This window comes from Canis lupus, chromosome 25 (assembly GCF_048164855.1).
Source record: "Canis lupus baileyi chromosome 25, mCanLup2.hap1, whole genome shotgun sequence".
In the NCBI taxonomy this organism is placed as follows: domain Eukaryota; kingdom Metazoa; phylum Chordata; class Mammalia; order Carnivora; family Canidae; genus Canis; species Canis lupus.
In genome coordinates this window covers 20,507,057-20,528,510 of record NC_132862.1, presented here as the reverse complement: position 1 = coordinate 20,528,510, position 21,454 = coordinate 20,507,057, and the positions used below count along the sequence as shown (strand labels likewise).

Sequence of the window (21,454 nt, the reverse complement as noted above, 5' to 3'; positions counted from 1 at the left end):
AAAAAATAAGATTGACAGTAAAAACATGATTTATGCCCTAATTCTAATGTGAATGTTATAGACTCAAATTTTGAAAAAACTTCTAACATAGGGATAAAATTACTTATGTATCTCTACTTATGAAATCAAGGGCTGATGAAGGATGGATGACTACTACCAAATATTTTGGGTGTTTCTCAAACTTACCTTAATAAGATCATCAGTGGGACACTGGGGTGGCTCAGTGGTTGAGTATCTGCATCAGGCTCCCCATAGGGAGCCTGCTTCTCCCTCTACCTATGTCAATGCCCCTCTCTCTGTGTGTCTCTGATGAAAAAGTAAATAGAAGATCATCAGTAATACAGCAGTACACCCAGAATCCCTTTGGCTCCCTGTGCAAGTGTGGCAGATGCTGTCAGTATACCGTGACCTATCCTCTTCGAGCCTACCACTTCAAGGGCTTGCCACCTTGTTTCCAAAGTCCAACCTCCATGACTCTGCTAGACCTTCTCTCTTCTTTAGAGACCATTCTGCCTACGTTAACTAGGGGTAGACCTCAAGTCGTAGAGAATCAATGCTCCCTGTAAGCATGCCCCTCATCCACTGCCTGAAGGGAACTTATGAATAAACATCCTTTCTTTTTCTTCAGATTACTTAGTTCTGAGGTTCTTTTAGATTTTCTCCCAGAGTGCCCCCGCTGAGATATAACATTGATTTTCCAAAGTGGCAACTTGCTGGAGAACATATCCTTTATTAGTTTCCTTCTTTTTCCTGTCTCGTCCCACTTCCCTACTAGTGTTCCCGGAATCACCTATCAAATATGCTTCTTGTACCTGAATCCTGGTCTCAGGATCTACTTCTGTGAGAATTCAAACTAAGACACAAGATACCAAGTTGAGAGACCTAGGCTTCAACCTGAAGAAAAATTTCATGAAGGATTTTGAAAAGATGTCCTATAAATGAAGGCAGTGTTTGGCTTAATACGAATTTTTCCCCCTTTCCAAAAATCATGGAGTAGGTTATACTTGAATCTACCCTGTGCAGCTGCTGTAAACAGCTTGGTAAGGACTGGGGCCCATGACCCCAATATTTAGGTAAAAGTCTAAAGATTTTTTTTAAGATTTACTTATTTTATTTTTTTTTTAATTTTTTTTATTTATTTATGATAGACACACAGTGAGAGAGACAGGCAGAGACACAGGCAGAGGAAGAAGCAGGCTCCGTGCACCAGGAGCCTGACGTGGGACTCGATCCTGGGTCTCCAGGATCACGCCCTGGGCCAAAGGCAGGCGCTAAACTGCTGCGCCACCCAGGGATCCCAAGATTTACTTATTTTAGCGAGAGAGAGAGACAGCATGTGAGCATGGGGAGGGGCAGAGGGAGAGGGAGAAAATCTCAAGCAGACTCCCACCTAAGTGTGAAGCCTGACACAGGGCTCAATCTTACAACCCCGAGATCATGACCTGCATCAAAATCATGAGTCAAAAGCTTCACTGACTGAGCTACCCAGGCGCCCCTAAGAAATCTTGAGATAAGGGGTATTTTATGATATTAAAAAAAAAGCCTAAGACAATTGATCAAATGGATTGCAGTGGATGGAATTACATAATCCCAACTAAAAGTCTGCCAGCTGAATAAATGTTCACAGTGAGAATTGTGAGACAGATTAAATTGGAAGTTTGGTTGGCAACCCTGTTATTAGAGAAGAATCAAAGTAAAATGCTAGATATGATGAGATTCCATATTAATGTGAAACTTTTTTTTTAACTTTTTTAATCTACATTTTTAGTTAAATTTTTAGCCAGTATCATTTGTAAATTCACAAGCAAGTGTTATCAGAAATGCCAAAGTCCGTGTATGAGCTTTTTGACTTTTGACTGCCATCTAATTTTAATATGAATGAAAACCTTGTATTTACCATTTATCCCAATTTTATTTACCTTAAGGTATTTTGGATGTTATAAAGAAAGGAATCCGGTAGGACTCCCAGGTTTCTCATTTAACTACCTGGATTGACAATGATCAATAAACAGAATAGGGAGTAAGTGATAAAGATAGGATTTGGCTGCATAATATTCCATAGTATGCATATACCACATCTTATTTATTCATCTATTGATGGACTCTTAGGTTGCTTCCATATATTGGCTATTGTAAGTAATGCTGCAATAAACATAGAAGTACATATATCCTCTCAGATAAGTATTTTTGCTTTTTTGGGGTAAATACCCAGTAGAGGAATTATTGGATCATATATTTCTAAGTTTTTGAAGAACATTGGTTGTACCAATTTGCATTCCCACCCACAGTGTATTAGGGTTCCTTTTTCTCCACATCCTTACCAACACTTGTTATTTCTTATATTTTTTATTTTAGCCATTCTGACAGGTGTCAGGTGATATCTCATTGTGCTTTGGATTTGCATTTCCCTGATGATTAGTGATGCTAAGCATTTTTTTTCATGTGAGTTTTTGGCCATCTGCATGTCTTCTTTGGAAAATTGTCTAGTCAGGTCCTTTGCCCATTTTTAATTTTTTTTTTTTTTTTTTGGTGTGTGGGTTGTTGAGTTTTATAAATTCATTATTTATTTTGGATATTAACCCCTTATTGGATATATCATTTGCAAACATCTTCTCCCATTCAGTAGGTTGCCTTTTTGTCTTACTGATGGTTCCCTTCACCAGGGAAAACCTTTTGAGTTTGGTGTAGTCCCCATAGTTTTTTTTTTTTCCTTCACTTTTGATTCTGTAGAAATATTACACAGCCATGAAAAAGGATGCTATTGTACCATATAAGACAACAGGGACAGACCTGGAGGGTATTATGCTAAGTAAAATAAGTCAAATACCGTATGATTCACTAATATGTGGAATTTAAAATGAAAGAACAAACAAACGAAGAACATAAAAACTATAAACATAGGACAAACTGATGGTTGCCGAAAGGGAGAGGGATGAAGTTATGGGGAAAATGGGTGAAGGGGATTAGGCGATACGGGCTTTTAGTTATGGAATGAATAAGTCATGAGAATAAAAGGCACAGAATAAGAAATACAGTCAATGATACAGCATTGTATGGTGACAGATGGTAGCTACACTTGTGAACATAGCATAATGTTTAAACTTGTTGAATCACTATGTTGTATACCTGAAACTAATGTAACATTGTGTGTTAATTACGCTTAAATTATTTTTTAAAAAAGAAAAAAATACATGTGGTTTTTTGAAAGAGATAATGACAGATTAAGACATCTGTGGACCATGGAGGTGGTGATGTCTGTTAGGTGATGAGTGCAATGTCCTATGCATGGTTTACTAGAGCTAACCTAGGGGTGCCTGGGTGGCTCAAGTTAGTTGGGCATCTGCCTTTGGCTTGGGTGATCCCAGAGTCCTGGGATCAAGCCCCATGTCAGGCTTCCTGCTCAGCAGGGAGTCTGCTTCTCCTCCCTCTGCCCTGCTTTCTCTCTCTCACTCATGCATATGCTCTCTCTCTCAAATATTTATCAAATAAATAAAATCTTTTAAAAAACAAACAAAAACAAGAGCTAACCTATCTGTTCACTGCTTTGTTCTCAAGCCACTTCCTCATCACAGACTATGCCTTCAGCAACGTCTGACACTCTTGGCTCTGGGCTTACACTGGCTGTTCCCTCTGACTGAAACACCATTTGTTCCCTTCCCCCTTCATCACACAGACATCTCATGTTTGGACACCTTCCACGACAGAGCATTCACAGCTCCACTCTTTCTGCTGTGACTGTGGCATTAACTCTCAGTTTCCTGAGATAATGGTGCTAATATAAGAACACCTCACAGGATTATTAAGATTATACATTTAAAGCACTTAAAACAGCATGGCATATAAAGTATTCTCCAGGTCTTTGCTATTACTAGTAGTTGCTGTCTTATAAGATTTACTTATTATCCTCTGTTCATTTTTTTTTTAATTTGTTGTAATAACAGTCTTGCCAAATAGTGATTTAAAACAATGAATGTTCTGGTCTTTTCTAAATCTTATCACAAACAACAGTAATAATTTTTGCCAGGCTTTTTTCTTCCTTCTTTTGAAAATTTAAGTCAGTTTTTTTGTTTTTTGTTTTTTTTTTACCTGTGGATTGCTGTAATCTATATACTGCCAATTTTTTATGCCTGTGTTGCATCTCATTGTTTTAAGAATTTCCTGATACTTGAGCATATGTATTATCTCTAATTTTTTATTATTTTGATCAGGCCTATTTGACAAGCTTTTTCCTATGAATTAATTGCTTGAGAGTTTTCTGAAAAGTGAAATTTAAATTAAAATTTATTTTTATACCTTTTATGAATTTCTCCAAATGTTCTCTAAATATTTTTATAGTCTATTATAACCATAGATAAAAATTAACAATTATATAAGTGCTAAATAAGAAATTTAAGAATTTCTGTGTAATTAACTGTTCTTTATAAATTTTGAATATGAATTATACCAAAGAGTTAGCTAAAAATAGCACCTTGGTGGCAAAGAGCAAGGGAGCTTGAAGTTTAACTTTTTCTAACAAATATGAATTATTATAATTTTAAAAACTGGCTTGGCAATATATTAAGCTCTAGGCCTACTTAAACGTAAATTAAATCAATCTTTTAACTTTTTATTGTAGTAGGTATACTTTATGAGAAAAACAACCCATTAATAAGGTTGTTAAATGAAATTGATGATTTCTTTTCAATGCAACATCTTCCCCTTTCATATTTTAGCACGTTTAAATGCTAAAATGCTTTATAGCATAATTATAACTATTATAAATGTCAAAGAAATTTAAGAGTTTATTCACAATGACTCAAACATTCTTTTTTAACAACTTTTGACTTAGATCATAGAAAATTCTGTACCATCCACTGCACTGGTTACTTGAGAAGCTGGCCTCCAAATATTGTTGGACTGGAAGAAGAAAGGGACAATAAGAAAAACAGTAGTAATTTTACCTGCCTTGTTGCCATTGGAAGATTACATCCATATATTGTCCCACAGAACAGTGGAGAGATTAAAGTGAAGCCAACTGAATTTATAACCCGGTTTGCAATGAATGGAAAATTTGTCTATGTGGACCAAAGGTGAACATTTATATGCCATAATGATTAGAGTTCAATGGGGTACTTAAGGCTATTAAAGATGTGCTTTGTAGCACTGCTAGATAAAAACTGGAATATATTTTAGCCAGTGGTGCAGAAACTGAGCATGGTGTGTGGCTACAATTTTATTAGTGAATGGTTGAAAGAGCATTCTCTGGACTGGGTGGGTGTCCATTCTATTTTGTACCTTAATCTGGGTCTAGGATAGCCAAAGGGAGCCCAGTGATGCATATGGGTTACTCATCCCCCTGTCCACTTTCCTACTATCCCTGACCCTGACTATTGGTATGGGGCCAATAGTACTCTGGAAGGGAATGCATTCACCAATCTGAAGTTTATTTTCAATTTTAACACCAGGGCAACAGCAATTTTAGGATATCTGCCTCAGGAACTTCTGGGAACTTCTTGTTATGAATATTTTCATCAGGATGACCATAGTAATTTGACTGATAAGCACAAAGCAGGTATGCATTCAGTGGGGTAATTTTCTGGTATTTTTTAATTACAGCTTCTACTCATGTCTCATTCCTGTGAAATCTGAAACTTGAATTAATCCTCAGGTGATTGATTTATATAGTTGTAGACCATTATGCTAATTACCACCTTCTCCTGTTAAGTTCTACAGAGCAAAGAGAAAATATTTACAGATTCATACAAGTTCAGAAAGAAAGACGGCTCTTTTGTAACTTTAAAAAGCCAGTGGTTTAGTTTCACAAATCCTTGGACCAAAGAACTGGAATATATTGTGTCTGTCAACACTTTAGTTTTGTAAGTAATTTTTTATGTTGTTAAGACCTTTATGTTAACTTCAAATGAGTGTCTTTTCTCATCTTGCTAAACCATTAAAGTTGTATGATCATCTGGTTTTGTAACTTGAGGACATTTTTTTTTGGCAATTAATTTACTGTTCAGTGATGTTACTTCTCATAATCTGAAATTATGAAAATTACTTCTCATAATTTTCCCTTTTGTAATACATTTCTTTTTGCTTGGTACAAAATGTGATAGTAAATACATTCACTCAAGCTATTCCTTCCTACTCTTCATGGCCTTGCCTTGTCCCTCCACTAAATGATGAAGTTGTAGCTTTAAACTATATATTTTTGTAAGAAATTATTTTGTCCTGCACGTCATTTTTACATGCACATCTTCTAAGCCTGGGGTACTAGAAGTGATTGTTTGGGAATATCTGGCTATGACTGTGTCAGCCAGCCTAGAAGAAGCGCCAACTTTTCCTGATTTGCTTAATAGGATAACATAGCCCATTCTAAGTTGTTTTTTCCTGTAAGTTTTTCTTCATGATTGTTGTAAGGTTGCATCCAGCAAATTCTATTTCCTAATCTACTATATTTAGTTTTTTTTAAAAGGCCCCCAAAGCTTAGTATCTCTAACAGTATCCCCTGTTATTCATTCCAATAATCCTTGCCTTCTTATCATTAGTATACAGAGTTTGTTACTGTGAGAAAATGTACCTTACAGAGTAATAGGGCATTGGGCAAAAGCCCGGGTACTTAGCATATCAATACTTTGATCTCTTGTGATGATATTAACAACGTGTATATATACAACAAAAAGGCCAAGAACTGATAAATACACAGGGCTTTAATGTAGTGACCTTAATAATTTCCTTTACTTAAGAAAAATCACCTATGGTATTTCTTAATTTTAGGGGACATAGTGAGATGAGAGAAGTATCATTACTTCCTTGCAGTTCTCAATCATCAGAAGGTAAGCTTAGTTTTAAAGGATAGAGATTTATTACTAGGATTGTTGCTATTATTACCATCTTTTTCTGTTTGGAGAAGGAAACATTTCAAGGTAAAACTGCAAAAACTTCTATAGCTTAAGTTATCCTTTTCAGAATTTCTACAATACTTTGATCATACTTCCATTATAATCTTACATCGTATCACAATAGTTGTTTGCTCAACTGGCCTGCCACTAGACTGATTGCTTCAAGAGTAGGAATGGTATTTTATCCATTATCTACCCCTAGCAGCCTCCATAGTTCTTTGTAGTTTGTGTTATTCAATACACATCTGTTGGGCAAGTTAATGAAAAGCATTAAGAGGAAGTTTTTGCTTATCTTGGTTTTCCACCATAGAAACATTTTAATGCATTACTTGTACAAATAAAAATAGAAATATTCAGGAATATTAAAAATAAAGCAGTATTGCTCTAGCTTTAGTATGGAGATTACAATGGGAATGAAATATCTATACTCAAGGATTACAAGTTATGATTGTACCCTCAGTGATGTTCTATACATTTGATTCCTATCATTCTTTATACATAGCTTAAACCATCATGAGTTATGTTTGTAATGCAAGCATGAATGGCTGTAACATTTTAGGATGTAGCTATTTCTCTTAAAGAGGGAAACAGGAAATATATTTGAGTTGAAATAAAAAATATTAACCAAAGTTATATATATATATATGTTTTAAAAGTCTTCAATTGAATTTTTCCTTTTGTTGTTATTATTTAGAATCCTCTAAACAGTCTTGTATTAGTGTGCCTGGAATGTCTGCTGGAATAGTACTTGGTGCTGGTAGTATTGGAACAGATATTGTAAATGAAGTCCTAGATTTACAAAGGTAATGTTTTATTGGTCCAAATATTTTCACAAGTTAAATTATTATATTTATAAAACCAACATTTAAAAATCAGGAAGTTTCCTGTGTGTAAACAGTAACTAGTTCAATAATATAATGGAAGAGAAGATCATTTTTCTAGAAGTAACAATGAAGTATTTAGACATGAACTTTACAAGTGTTCAGAATTATATGAAAACAAATTTTTAATGCTACAAAAGTTCACAAAAGATGACTTGAATAACTTTCTGGATAGTTGTTTTTTCAATGGGAAGACCACTACTGTAAGGATGCTAGTGTTTGTTAAGCTAATCTATGAATTCAATGTGGATCCAGTCAAAATGGCATCTTGCAGATGTTTTTAGAATTCAACAAATATTACTAAACATATCGAGGAAAATTCTAAAAACCAAAAGAGATTAACCCTAATTGATATTAAAATATATTGTAAAGTTTTAGTCACTAAAACATTTCAGTACAATCCACAAATAGATTAATGGGAAAGAACAGATTTCAGAAATATTCCCAAACATATATGGGAATTTTATTATATGGTAAAAGTGGCATTTCAAATCAGTGAGGGGAAATAGATTAAACAACTAAGAGCATTATAATAACTCTATAACCAATGGGGGGGGGAACGGAAAGCTGAACACCAACTTTATTCTTTATATTAAAATAAATTTCAGATAAACCAAAGAGTTCAAAGTAAAATTTAAGAACTATAGAAGTATTTCAAGAACAGAGATATGAACTCTTATAATCTTAGTTTGGAAAGTCCTTTCTGGGATGCCTGGGTGACTCAGCAGCTAAGCTGATCAGCCCAGGGCGTTACCCTTGAGTCCCACATCGGGCACCCTACATGGAGCCTGCTTCTTTCTCTGCCTATGTCTCTGCGTGCCTCTCTCTCTCTCTCTCATGAATAAATAAAATCTTTAAAAAAAAAAAGTCCTTTCTAAGCATCATAAAAAATCCAGAATTCATAAAGAAAAAAGTTGATAAATTATATAAAAACTGAAAACTTAAGTGTAATAGCCATTATGACAAAGGTAAAATAATAAATTGCAGGAAATACATGTTTCATATGCTAAAATGAACTTAATATATCTTACTATATGAAGTTTTATAAAAGAATAAACTATTTAAACTTTATAAATTTTATAATTTTATTAGCTTTTATTTATATTAAACTTTATATAGGATATAAAGTTATTAAGTAATTTTTTAAAAGAACCCAATAAAAAGAGAATAGAATAGAAAAAATTGTAAATGGTACTGAGCCTTCAACAGTTGCTCAACCCCCACCGAGTATTGTATATAAGTGGTGAATCACTGAATCCTACTCTAGAAACCAATATTACACTGTATGTTAACCTCCTAAAATTAAAACAAAAACAAAAAACAATTGCTCAACCCTACTCACAGTTACAAATATATACAGCTGACCCTTGAACAACATGGGAGTTGAGGACATAATCCACTCCTCCAAATATCTTCATATAACTTCTAAAATTTAAATACTAATAGTCTACTGTTGACTAGAAGTCTTACCAATAACGTAGATAGTAAATTAACACATATTTTGTAATGTATTATATATATAGTCTTACAATAAAGTAAGCTAGAGAAAAATCATAAGGAAAAGATTCTGTTCCAAGATTGTGACATAAGAAGACCCTGAATTCATCTCTGCCACACAAACACACACACCAAATCTATACCTATTTATAGAGCAGTTTCTCCTAAAGAAGAACTAAAGGCTGACTGAACAGCTTCTGTACAATTGAAGATATAGAGACTACAGAAAGAATAGCAAGAAAGATACAGACACGGTAACAAAGGGAATCCCTACCCTTGACACTGCAAACAGCAGTGGGAAGAGATCATGCTGAGGGACTAGAAGCAGATTTGTCTGCCATGGGGCATACACAAATAAGCCACCATTTAGAAGAGCAACTAGAATCTACAGGAACTAGCCTTGAACTTTGTCCAATAGCAAGGGAGCTCCTGGAACTCCAGGTCAGAGGGGCTAGCTGCCACAGCTTATAGTCCCCCTCCACCTAGAGAGTGTGGATGGGAGCAGGGTCCCAGCATCTAGGATGCAGCATCCTAGACGGCCTGTTTCTTCGGTGAGCTTCATGCCCCTAGCCCACACCAGCCCTGCTGTCCCAGCAAGGTGGTCTCAGTATAGCACATACCAGGTCAGTGTTCACTACAGCTCCAGCTGTCTTGCAAAGGTGATACAGGTACAAAGTACCCTAGAATATTCCAGGCCTGAACCACTTCACTTCCACATGACCTCTGGTGCAGAGCACTCTGGGACCACCTGGCTCATGCCTGCATTAGCTCCAGATGCTCCATCAGGGTGCTTCTCTTCACAATGTGCTCCAGAACCCTCAGGCTCAGCCCTGCCTAATTTCCAGCCATTCTGCCAAGCTTCTCTCTATGTGGAGAGCCCCAGAAACCCCCAGTTTATACTGCCTCATCTCTGCTGTCCTGCCAGGGCACCCTCTGTGCAAACAGCACTGGGACTCTACTGACCTGTGACCACTTCAGCTCCAGCTCCCACCAGGGCAGCCCTAGCATAGAGTACCCTGGGATCCCCATCCATGCCACCCCAGGTCTAGCCAGTCAGCAAAAGTTATCAGGTTCTTAGTCTACATAGAGGACAACCTTACACAAGCCCATTTCCTCAAGTTTAGGAGAAGTAGCTATTCCACTTAATTCATGGAAACAAAAACATTAAGTCAGTCAAAATGAGGAGAAAGAAATATGCACCAAATAAAACAAGACAAAACCCTAGGAAAAAATAAATAGAGATAGCCAATCTATCTGATAAAGAATTCAAAGTATTGGTCACAAAGTTACTCACTGGATTAGAGAGAAGAGTGGATGAACTTAGAATTTCAACAAATCGGGATCCCTGGGTGGCGCAGCGGTTTGGCGCCTGCCTTTGGCCCAGGGCGCGATCCTGGAGACCCGGGATCGAACCCCACATCAGGCTCCCGGTGCATGGAGCCTGCTTCTCCCTCTGTCTGTGTCTCTGCCTCTCTTTCTCTCTCTGTGACTATCATAAATAAATAAAAATTAAAAAAAAAAAGAATTTCAACAAATCGATAGAAAATATTAAAATAATCAGGATTGAAGAATACAGTGACTGAAATGAAAAATACAAAAGAGGGAATCAATATACATTAGCATATACAGAAGAATGGATCACTAATTTTGAAGACCAGATAATGGAAAGCATCCAAGCTGAACGGCAAAAAGAAAAGATTTTAAAAATAAGGATGGGTTGGGAAACCTGGGTGGCTCAGTGGTTGAGCATCTGCCTTTGGCTCAGGGCATGATCCTGGAGGCCCAGGATCGAGTCCCACATCAGTCTCCCTGCATGGAGCCTGTTTCTTCCTCTGCCTGTCTCTGCCTCTCTCTGTGTCTCTCATGAATGAATGGGTAAAATTGTTAAAAAAAAAAAAAATGACGGGTTAAGACAATATCAAGTGAACAAATATTTGTATCATAAGAATCCCAGAAGAAGAAGAGAGAGAGAAGTGGGCAGAAAACTTATTTGAAGACACAGTAACTGAAAACTTCCCTAGCCTGGGGAAGCAAACAGACACCCAGGTTAAGGAGGCAAACAAACAAAAATCCTCAAACAAGATAAACCCAAGGAAGTCCACAGCATGACTTCAGTTTTTGAAGTATCTTCAGTTTTTGACAATTATTAAGAGGATTTTAAAAGCAGCAGAGAGTGGCAACTAGAAATGTATAAGGGAAATCCATTAAACTATCAGCTGATTTTTCAGCAGAAAATTTCCAGGCCAGAAGAGAGTGGTTGGGTATATTCAAAGGGCTGAAAGGAAAAAATCTACAACTAAGAATATTCTACCCAGCAAGATTATCATTAAGAATTAAGGAGAGAGGGGCAGTAGGGTGGCTCAGTCGTTGAGCATCTGCCTTTGGCTCAAGTTGTAATCCTAGGGTCCTGGGATTGAGTCCTGTATCAGGCTTCCCAAGCAGGGAGCCTGCTTCTTTCCCTGCCTCTGCCTCTCTTTATGTTTCTCATGAGTAAATAATTAAAATCTTTAAAAAAATAATTAAGGAGAAATAAGAGTTCCCCAAATACAAGTTAAAAGATTTCACCACCACTAAACTGGCCTTACTTGAAACGTTAAAGAGAATTCTTTGATCAGAAAAGGCTATAAGTAGAAAATTATGAAAGGAAAAATTTTCACTGGTTAAAAAATATACACAATGAGGGTCATAGATCAACCACTTATAAAGCTAGTATGATGGTTAAACAAAAGTAATAAAATCAGTTATAGCAACAAAAATTAAGATATATAAAATTAAAAAGTATAAAATATGCTTTGGGATTTTCCATATATAGAGTATCATGTCATCTGTGAAGAGTGAGAGTTTGACTTCTTTGCTGATTTGGATGTCTTTTATTTCTTTTTGTTTTCTGATTGTTGAGGTTAGGACTATGTTGAACAATAGTGGTGAGGGTGGACATCTTTGTCAGGTTCCTGACCTTAGGGGAAAAGCTCTCAGGATTTCCCCATTAAGAACGATATTCACGGTAGGCTTCTCATATTTGGCTTTTATGATATTGAGGTATATTCCCTCCATCCCTATACTGTTAAGAGTTTTAATCAAGAAAGGATGCTGTACTTTGTCAGATGCTTCTTCTGCATCTATTGAGAGGATCATATGGTATTTGTCTTTTCTTTTATTACTCTAATGTATCACATTGATTGATTTGCAGATGTTGAACCAGCCTTGCAGCCCAGGAATAAATCCCACTTGGTCATGATGAAGAATCCTTTTAATGTACTGTTAGATCCTATTGGCTAGTACATTGGTGAGAATTTTTGCACCTGTGTTCATTAGGGATATTGATCTCTAATTCTCTTTTTGGTGGGGACTTTGTCTGGTTTTGGGATCAAGGTAATGCTGGGCTCATACAAAGAGTTTGGAAGTTTTCCTTCCATTTCTATTTTTGAAACAGCTTGAGAAGAATAGGTATTACCTTTTCTTTAAGTGTTTGGTGGAGGGCAGCCCGGGTGGCTCAGCAGTTTAGCACCACCTTCAGCCCAGGGCCTGATCCTGGAGACCCGAGATCGAGTCCCATGTCAGGCTCCCTGCATGGAGCCTGTTCCTCCCTCTGCCTGTGTCTCTGTGCCTCTCTCTCTCTCTCTCTCTCTCTCTCTCTCTTTCTCTGTGTGTGCGTGTGTGTCTCATGAATAAATAAATAAAATCTTTAAAAGAAGTCTTTAAAAAAATAAATGTTTGGTAGAATTCTGCTAGAAAGCCATCCAGCCCTGGACTCCTTTTTGTTGGGAGATTTTTGATCACTTCTTCTGTTTTCTTGCTGGTTATGGGTCTGTGCAGGTTTTCTATTTCTTCCTGTTTCAGTTTTGGTAGTTTATATGTCTCTAGGAATGCATCCATTTCTTCCAGATTGCTTAATTTGTTGATATTGCTCATAATATGTTCTTATAATTGTTGATTGTGATCTCTCCTCTTTCATTCATTATTCTATTTATTTGAATCCTTTCTCTTTTCTTTTTGGTAAGTTTTAAAGCAGCTCAGGACAAGAGGTCAATAACCTACAAGGGTAGAAACCTATCCACAGAGACCTGGCTGGACAGAAAGGATTGGTATGATATATTCAGGGTGCTAAATGAGAAAACCATGCAGCCAAGAATACTTATCCAACTAAGATGTCATTGAAAATATAAAGAGAGATAAAAAGCTTCCAGAATAACAGATACTAAAAGAATTTGTGACCACCAAACCAGTCCTACAGGAAATATGAAAAGATATCCTTTAAGCCAAGAGAGAGCCCAAAAGTAACAGACCAGAAAGGAATAGAGAAAATATTCAGAAACAGTGACCTTACAGGTAATACAATGGGTGCTAAGTTCATATCTTTCAATAGTTACTCAATGTAAATGGGCTAAATGCTCCAATCAAAAGACACAGGGTTATCAGATTGGATAAAAAAAAGCAAGAACCATTGAAACACTGTCTGCAAGAGACTCATTTTAGCTTCAAAGACACCTTCAGATTGAAAGTGAGGGAGGGGGATCCCTGGGTGGCTCGGTGGTTTGGCCCCTGCCTTTGGCCCAGGGTGTGATCCTGGTGTCCCGGGATCAGGTCCCACATTGGGCTCCTGGCGTGGAGCCTGCTTCTCCCTCTTCCTGTGTCTCTGCCTCTCTCTTTCTCTCTCTGTGTCTATCATGAATAAATAAATCTTTAAAAAAAAAGTGAGGGAGGTGGAAAACCATTTATCATACTAATGGACATCAAAAGAAAGCTGAGGTAGCAATCTTTATATCAGACAAATTAGATTTTAAACCATAGGCTGTAATAAGAGATGAAGAAGGATACTATATCTTAATTAAAGGGTCTATCCAACAAGATCTAATAATTGTAAATTTTTATGTCCTAACATGGGAGTGGCCAGTTATATAAGCCAATTAATAACAAAATTAAATAAGCACATTGATAATGATACAATAGTAGGGGACTTTAACACCCCACTCACTGCAATGTATAGATAATCTAAGCAGAAGATCAACAAGGAAACAAAGGCTTTGAATGACACACTGGACCAGATGGACTTCACAGATATATTTAGAACATTCTATCCTAAAGCAACAGAATACACATTCTTCCCAAGTGCACGAAGAACATTCTCCAGAATAGATTACATGCTGGGTCACAAATCAGATCTCAGTCAGTACAAAAAGACTGGGATCATTCCATGCATATTTCCAGACCACAATGCTTTGAAACTGGAACTCAATCATAAGAGGAAATTTGGAAAGAATTCAAATTCATGGAGGTTAAAGAGCATCCTACTAAAGCATGAATGGGCCAACCAGGAAATTTAATTTTTTTTTTTTAATTCATGGAAACAGGGCAGCCCAGGTGGCTCAGCGATTTACCACCACTTTCAGCCCAGGGCCTGATCCTGGAGACCCAGGATCGAGGCCCACATCAGGCTCCCTGTGTGGAGCCTGCTTCTCCCTCTGCCTGTGTCTCTGCCTCTCTCTCTCTCTCTCTCTCTCTCTCACTCTCTCTCTCTCTCTGCCTCTCATGAATAAATAAATAAAATCTTTTTTAAAAATTTCATGGAAACAAATGAAAATGAAAACACAACTGTTCAAAACCTTTGGGATGCAGCAAAGGCAGTCCTAAGAGGGAAGTATATAGCAATACAGGCCTTTCTCAAGAAACAAGAAAGGTCTCAGATACACAACCCTACTTTACCCCTAAAGGCACTAGAGAAAGAACAGGAAATAAAGCCTAAATCCAGCAGGAGAATAGAAATAATGGAGATTAAAGCAGAAATCAATGAAATAGAAACCAAAAGAACAGTAAAACAGATCAACAACACTAAGACCTGGTTCTTTGAAAGATTAATAAGATTGATAAACCCCTGGCCAGACTTAGCAACAGCAGTTCTAAGAAGGAAGTTTACAGTGATACAGGCCTACCTCAAGAAACAAGAAAAATCTCAAACAATGTAACCTTCCATATAAAGGAGCCAAAAAAGAAGGACAAAATGCAAAGTTAGTATAAGAAAAGAAATAATAAAAGCCAGTGTGGAAATAAATGAAATAGAGACTTAAAAGATCAGTGGAACTAAGAATTGGTTCTTTAGAAAGATAAACAAAATTGATAAACCATTAGCCAGACTCAACAAAAAAGAGAGGTCTCAAAATTAAAAATAAAACAGAAGTTGCAACCTACACTGCAGAGGATTATAAGAAACTACTGTGAAAAATTATATGCCAATAAACTGAATAGCCTAGAAGAAATAGATAAATTCCCAGAAACATACAGTCTTACAAACTGAATCAGGAAGAAATAGAAAATCTGGACAGATCCATTACTAGTAATAAAATGGAATCGTGATCATCAAAATCTCAACAAATAAAAGTCCAAGACCAGATGGATTCACAGGTGAATTCTACCAAATGTTTAAAGAATTGTTAATACCTACTCCCTTCAAGCTATTCCATAAAAATAGAAAAGAACGTTTCCCAGTTTATTCTATGAGGCTGGCATTACACTCATACCAAAGCAAAACAAGACAGACATTATAAAAAAACAAAACAAAACCCTATATAGCAGTATCTCTGATAAACATAGATGCAGAAATCCTCAGAAAAGAATTAGCAAACCAGATTCAAAAATGCATTAAAAGGATCATTGAGCATGATCAAGTGGGATTTATTCCAGATGTAGGGATAGCTCAATATTTGCAAATCGATGAATTTGATACACCACAATAACAAAATGAATATGGAAATCACATGATCATCTTAATAGATACAGATAAAGCATTTGGGAAAAGTCAACATCCATTTATGCAAAAAAAAAAAAAAAATCCAACAAAGTGGGTTTAGAAGGTACATACCTCAACATAAATAAAAGCCATATATGAAAAAAACAGAATGGACATTACACTCAATGGTGAAAAACTAGAGCTTTTTCTCTAAGACCAAGAACAATAACATCCCCTCTTCACCACTTTTATTCAACATAGAACTGGGAGTTCTAACCATAACTATCAGACAAGAAAAAGAATAAAAGACATCCAAACTGGTAAGGATAAAGTAAAACAGTTACTTCTTGCTGATAACATGGAACCATACATATAAAACACTAAAAACTCTACCAAAAAACTAGGAAATAAATGGATTCAGTAAGTTGTGAGATACAAAAACCAATATATGGAAGCCTGTTGTTTCTATATGCTAATAAAGTAGCAGAAAGAGAAATTAAGCAAGAAATTAAGAAATTAAGCAATTAAGAAATTAAGCAATTCTGTTTACAATTACACTTAATAAAATACCTAGCAGTAAACTAAGGAGTTTAAAGTTCTGTACCTTGAAAAGTACAAAATACTGATGAAAGAAATTGAAGAGGACACAGACAATTGGAAGGACATACTATGCTCATGGATTGGAAAAATATTAAAATGCCCATACTATCCGAAGCAATCTACAGATTCAATATAATCCCTATTAAAATACAAATAGCATTTTTCGTACAACTAAAACCCTGAAATTTGTATGAAACCATGAAAGTTTCCAAATAGCCAAAGCAATCTTGAGAAGGAAGAACAAACCTGGAGGTATCACAGTATCAAATTTCAAGATATATTCTAAATCATAAAAAAAATTATGATATTGGCACACATTTAGACACATAGATCAATGGAACAGAAGAGAGCCCAGAAATAAACCCATGATTATATGGTCAATTAATCTATAAAAAAGGAGGGAAGAACATGCAATGGGAAAGGACAGTCTCTTTAATAAACAGTTCTGGGAAAACTGGATAGCTACATGCAAAAGAACTTATACCATACACAAAAATAAATTTGAAATAGATTAGAGACCTAAATATGAGAACTAAAACCTTAAAATTTCTAGGGGAAAAAAAGGCAGTAATCTCTTGGACACTGACCTTAGCAACATTTTCTAGATAGGTCTTCTGAGGTAAGGGAAACAAAAACAAAAATAAACTACCGGAATTACATCAAAATAAAAAGGTTTTACACAGCAAAGGAAAGCATCAACAAAACTAAAAGGTAACCTACAGAATAGGAGACAATATTTACAACTACTACATTTCATAACAGCTTAATACCCAAAATAAAGAATGTATACAACTCAACATCAAAAAGACCCTAAACACCACAATTTAAAAATGGGCAGAGGAAACATGAGAGACTCCTAACTCTGGGAAACAAAGGGTAGTGGAAGGGGAGGTGGGCAGGGGAATAGGGTAACTGGGTGACGCACTGAGGAGGGCACTTGATGGGATGAGCACTGGGTGTTATACTAGATGTTGGCAAATAGAACTTCAATTTAAAAAAAAAAGAATAAAAAAATAAATAAATAATAAAATAAAAAAGAATAGAAAAAAATGGGCAGAGGATCTGAATATACATTCTCCAAAGAACACATACAGATGGCCAATAGATGCATGTAAAGATGCTCAACATCACTCGTCATCAGGGAAAGGCAAATCAAAACCACAATGAGATATCACCTCACACCTGTCAGAATGGCTAAAAATCAAAAGACAAGAAATAGCAGGTATTGGGGAGACTGTGGAGAAAAAGCAGCCCATATGCATGGTTGGTGGGAATGTAAATTGGTGCATCCATCGTGGAAAATAGCATAGAGGTTCCTCAAAGAATTAAAAATAGAAATACCACCTGAGTGGCTCAATCAGTTAAGTGTCTGACTCTTGGTTTCAGCTCAGGCCATGATCTCAGGATTGAAAGATCGAGCTGTCAATGAACTCTGTGCTCAGCCAGTAGTCTTTTTTTTTTTTTTTAATAAAAATTTTTAAAAGATTTTATTTATTCATGAGAGACACAGACAGAGGGAGAAGCAGGCTCCATGCAGGGAGCCTGATGTGAGACTTGATCCCGGGACTCCAGGACCATGCCCTGAGCCAAAGGCAGACACTCAACCACTGAGCCACCCAGGCATCCCAGCAAGGAGTCTTCTTGAGATTCTCTCCCTCGCCCTTCACCCCACTAGCACACACACGTTGTCTCTCAAATAAAATCTTTAAAAATAGAAATACCTATATATGATCTGTTAATTCCATTGCTGAGTAATTACCCAAAGAAAATGTAAGCACTAATTTGAAAGGATCTGTGCACCCTATGTTTATTGCACCATTAATGATAGCCAAATATGGAAACAACCTAAGTGTCCATTGATAGATGAATGGATAAAGAAGTGTTGCAATAGTGTTTACACAGTGGCAGTATTCTGAGCAATGAGGTTTGTCTGAGGTGCAATTATTGCTAAGAAGTAGCATATGTGCGTGTGTGTACGCACACACACGATATTACTCAGTCATAAAAAAGGAATGAGGTCTTGCCACTTACATCATCATGGACTTAGAGGTTGTATACTGAGTGAAATAAGTCTGACAGAGAAATACCACAGGATTTCACTTCTATGTGGAGTCTAAAAAATTAACAAAAAGCAGAAACAGACCCATAAATACATAGAACTGATGGTTACCAGAGAACAGGAGTGTGGAGAGGATGGGTAAAATGGGTGAAAGGAAGTGGGAGGTACAGGCTTCCAGTTACAGTATTAATAAGTCAATGGAAAAAAAGGTACATAGAGAATATAGTCAATGGTAATGTAATAACATTAGTGACAGATTGGAGCCACACTTGTGGTGAGCACAGCATAATGTATAAAGTTGTTGAAGAACTGTGTTGTATGCCTGAAACTAGTGTAACATTGTGTGTCAACTATACTTCAATGTAAAAGAAGATGAAAAACATAAGAAAAAATATACTTACAGTATTTATCAAAGAAAATTCATGTGTAAGTGGACCCATACAGTTCAATCCCATGTTGGTCAAGGGTCAACTTTATATATAAAATTAAACAAGGTGATGAGGTTTTTCATTTATAAGATTGTCAAAGATTTGAAAGTTTGATAATACTCAGTATGGGTGAGTGACTGTGGGAGTAAACAGTGGGAAATAGTTTTTTTAATTAATAAGTTAATACAAATATTCTGGAGGGCAATATGATGATACCTATTAAAAAATGTAAATGGTTATAGTCTTAGACTCAAATTCTACCCCAGGAGCAAATATTCTTACACGACTGTGCAAAGGTCGATGAATAAGACCTTTCATTGCATGCTTGTTTACAGTAGTGATTTAAATATTTATCATAGCCACAACTTGTTATGGCATACCTATACAACAGAGTATTGCGCAACTGTTAAGAATTAGGTAGTTCTATTTATACTAATATAGAAAGCTCTTTAAAATATGTAGTTAATAGCGCAGGAATAGAACAAAAGAATAGTATGTATAATAACTCATTTGTATAAGAAAAAAAGAGATGAGTTTATATATGTGAATATGTGTATATGCAGGCTCCTAATTGCCCATCTAAAACCCTTGAGACCAGATAGGCCTTGAACATAGAATTTCGTTGGATCTTAGATCGTGTTTTGGAATTTACTTTTTTTAAGAGAACAATTAGTTATCTCATGGGCAGCACCCCATAATCCAATTAGTATTTATGCTTTGAGAAGTATTTACAGATTAAATGGTAAAATGTGTGGGAGAAGAGAAGAGTTTGGGGTATATATATTAAATAAGATTTGGGAAAGAATTACTGAAGCTGTTTGGTGGATATATGCTCTTTCATTTTATCATCTAATTTTACATCTTTTTGCAGTTTTCTGTAAAAAAGCTTAAAGATATTTCTAAAGTGAATAGTTGTAAATACTGGCAGAACAAAGTAGGATAAAACATTAGCCTCATTATCAGGTCAGATTTTGCTGAGTTCAGATCAATTCTGATTTTACTGCCACAAGAATTATGGAAAAATCAGTGTTTTTTTTTTAAGAATTATGGAAAATCAGTTTTCAAGGCATTTTGGATTTTGGAATTGTAAAGAACCTAAACCCCACAATCTATAACAATACAGAAAGTTGTTCAGACTAGTTGAATCTGAGTCTTCTCATATTTGCAACTAGGTGTTGAAGAGTGGGAGATATAGAAGAGGGAAGAAATTTTTGCTTTTTGTTTTCTACCATTTTGTTAGTCTAATTTTTTTAAGTTCTCCTATTAAAAAGTTTCCACTAAAGGAAATCATGGAGACATTTGTCATGTGACTACTGTATGTCCAATTTTATTGAATATTGAATACTTGCAATGTGCTATATGCTTTAAGTATTGAAAGTATTATAAATCATACACACAAGGATATGCACATAATCCATCATACACTTTGATCACAAATTTCTTTACAACACTTAATATGTAAAACTGGCCATAGCATAGGGTGTATTTTTAAATGCTTGAGTGTGTAGTTTGTACAATCTTGGCATTTAATCCTATACTGACTTTTGCTATAGGATCCAGGGTTCCTTCTAGATTTAAGGTTTTACAACTAAGTGACTTAAGTAATGAAAAACCTATCAGTGAGAGACAGTTTATCTTTTAATTGGAATAAAATATATATAGTATTTTTTTAAGATTTTATTTATTCATGAGATACACAAAGGCAGAGATATAGGCAGAGGGAGAAGCAGGCTCCCTGCAGGGAGCCCAATGCAGGACTTGATCCCAGGATTCTGGAATCGTGACCTGAGCCAAAGGCAGATGCTCAAACACTGAGCTACCCAGGTGCCCCAAAGTTTAGTATTTGAACCATTTTTAGGTATATAGTTCAGTAGCATTAAGTACATTTACATTGTGGTGTAATCACCACCACCATCCATCTCTAGAACTTTTTTCACCTTGCAAAACTGAAACTCCCACCAAACTATGATGTCCATTTCCCTCTCCCCTTAGTCCCTGGCAATCACCAGCCTACTTTCTGTCTCTGAATTTGACTACTCTGAGTAGTTCATATGAATGAATCATATTGTATTTGTCCTTGTGTGCTACTGTCAAAGTCTTGAAGAGACCAGTATTATTATATTAGGTCTTGAAGCGATTAAAGTGTAGGATATTGTTTACATTGTTTTGGGGTTTGTTGATTTTTCTACCTGGGGATAAATTATAGTAAAAACAGGACACATTTTTCATTGAAATAGGCAGGATATTAGGAAAATTTCTTTATTCTTGGTTCTGTTATTTATATGGAATTGATAAGGAACAGAATCTTGATGTGAATGCCTACTTTGAACTGCTATTTATTAATCCATTACTTTACCACATGCTTTATTAAGACAGACAACATG

The 21,454-nt window shown here is 36.0% G+C and overlaps 1 protein-coding gene across 6 annotated transcripts in view; it reads left to right on the top strand.

The window, feature by feature from the left end:
- The window catches only part of BMAL2 (basic helix-loop-helix ARNT like 2), a 117,171-nt gene that overhangs the window by 87,844 nt on the left and 7,873 nt on the right, over positions 1-21,454 (top strand). For 5 of the 6 annotated variants that reach the window (XR_012017571.1, XM_072798571.1, XM_072798570.1 and 2 more), the window contains 5 exons: positions 4,829-5,069; positions 5,445-5,551; positions 5,705-5,855; positions 6,757-6,815; positions 7,576-7,684. Coding sequence is in view for 5 of the 6 variants with exons in the window: in XM_072798571.1 (XP_072654672.1) it covers positions 4,829-5,069; positions 5,445-5,551; positions 5,705-5,855; positions 6,757-6,815; positions 7,576-7,684 (667 nt within the window). In the remaining variant the exon portion in view is untranslated. Of the gene's footprint in view, positions 1-4,828; positions 5,070-5,444; positions 5,552-5,704; positions 5,856-6,756; positions 6,816-7,575; positions 7,685-12,449; positions 12,705-21,454 lie in introns of those variants that run through there. The other variant, XM_072798573.1, reaches the window with a different exon arrangement.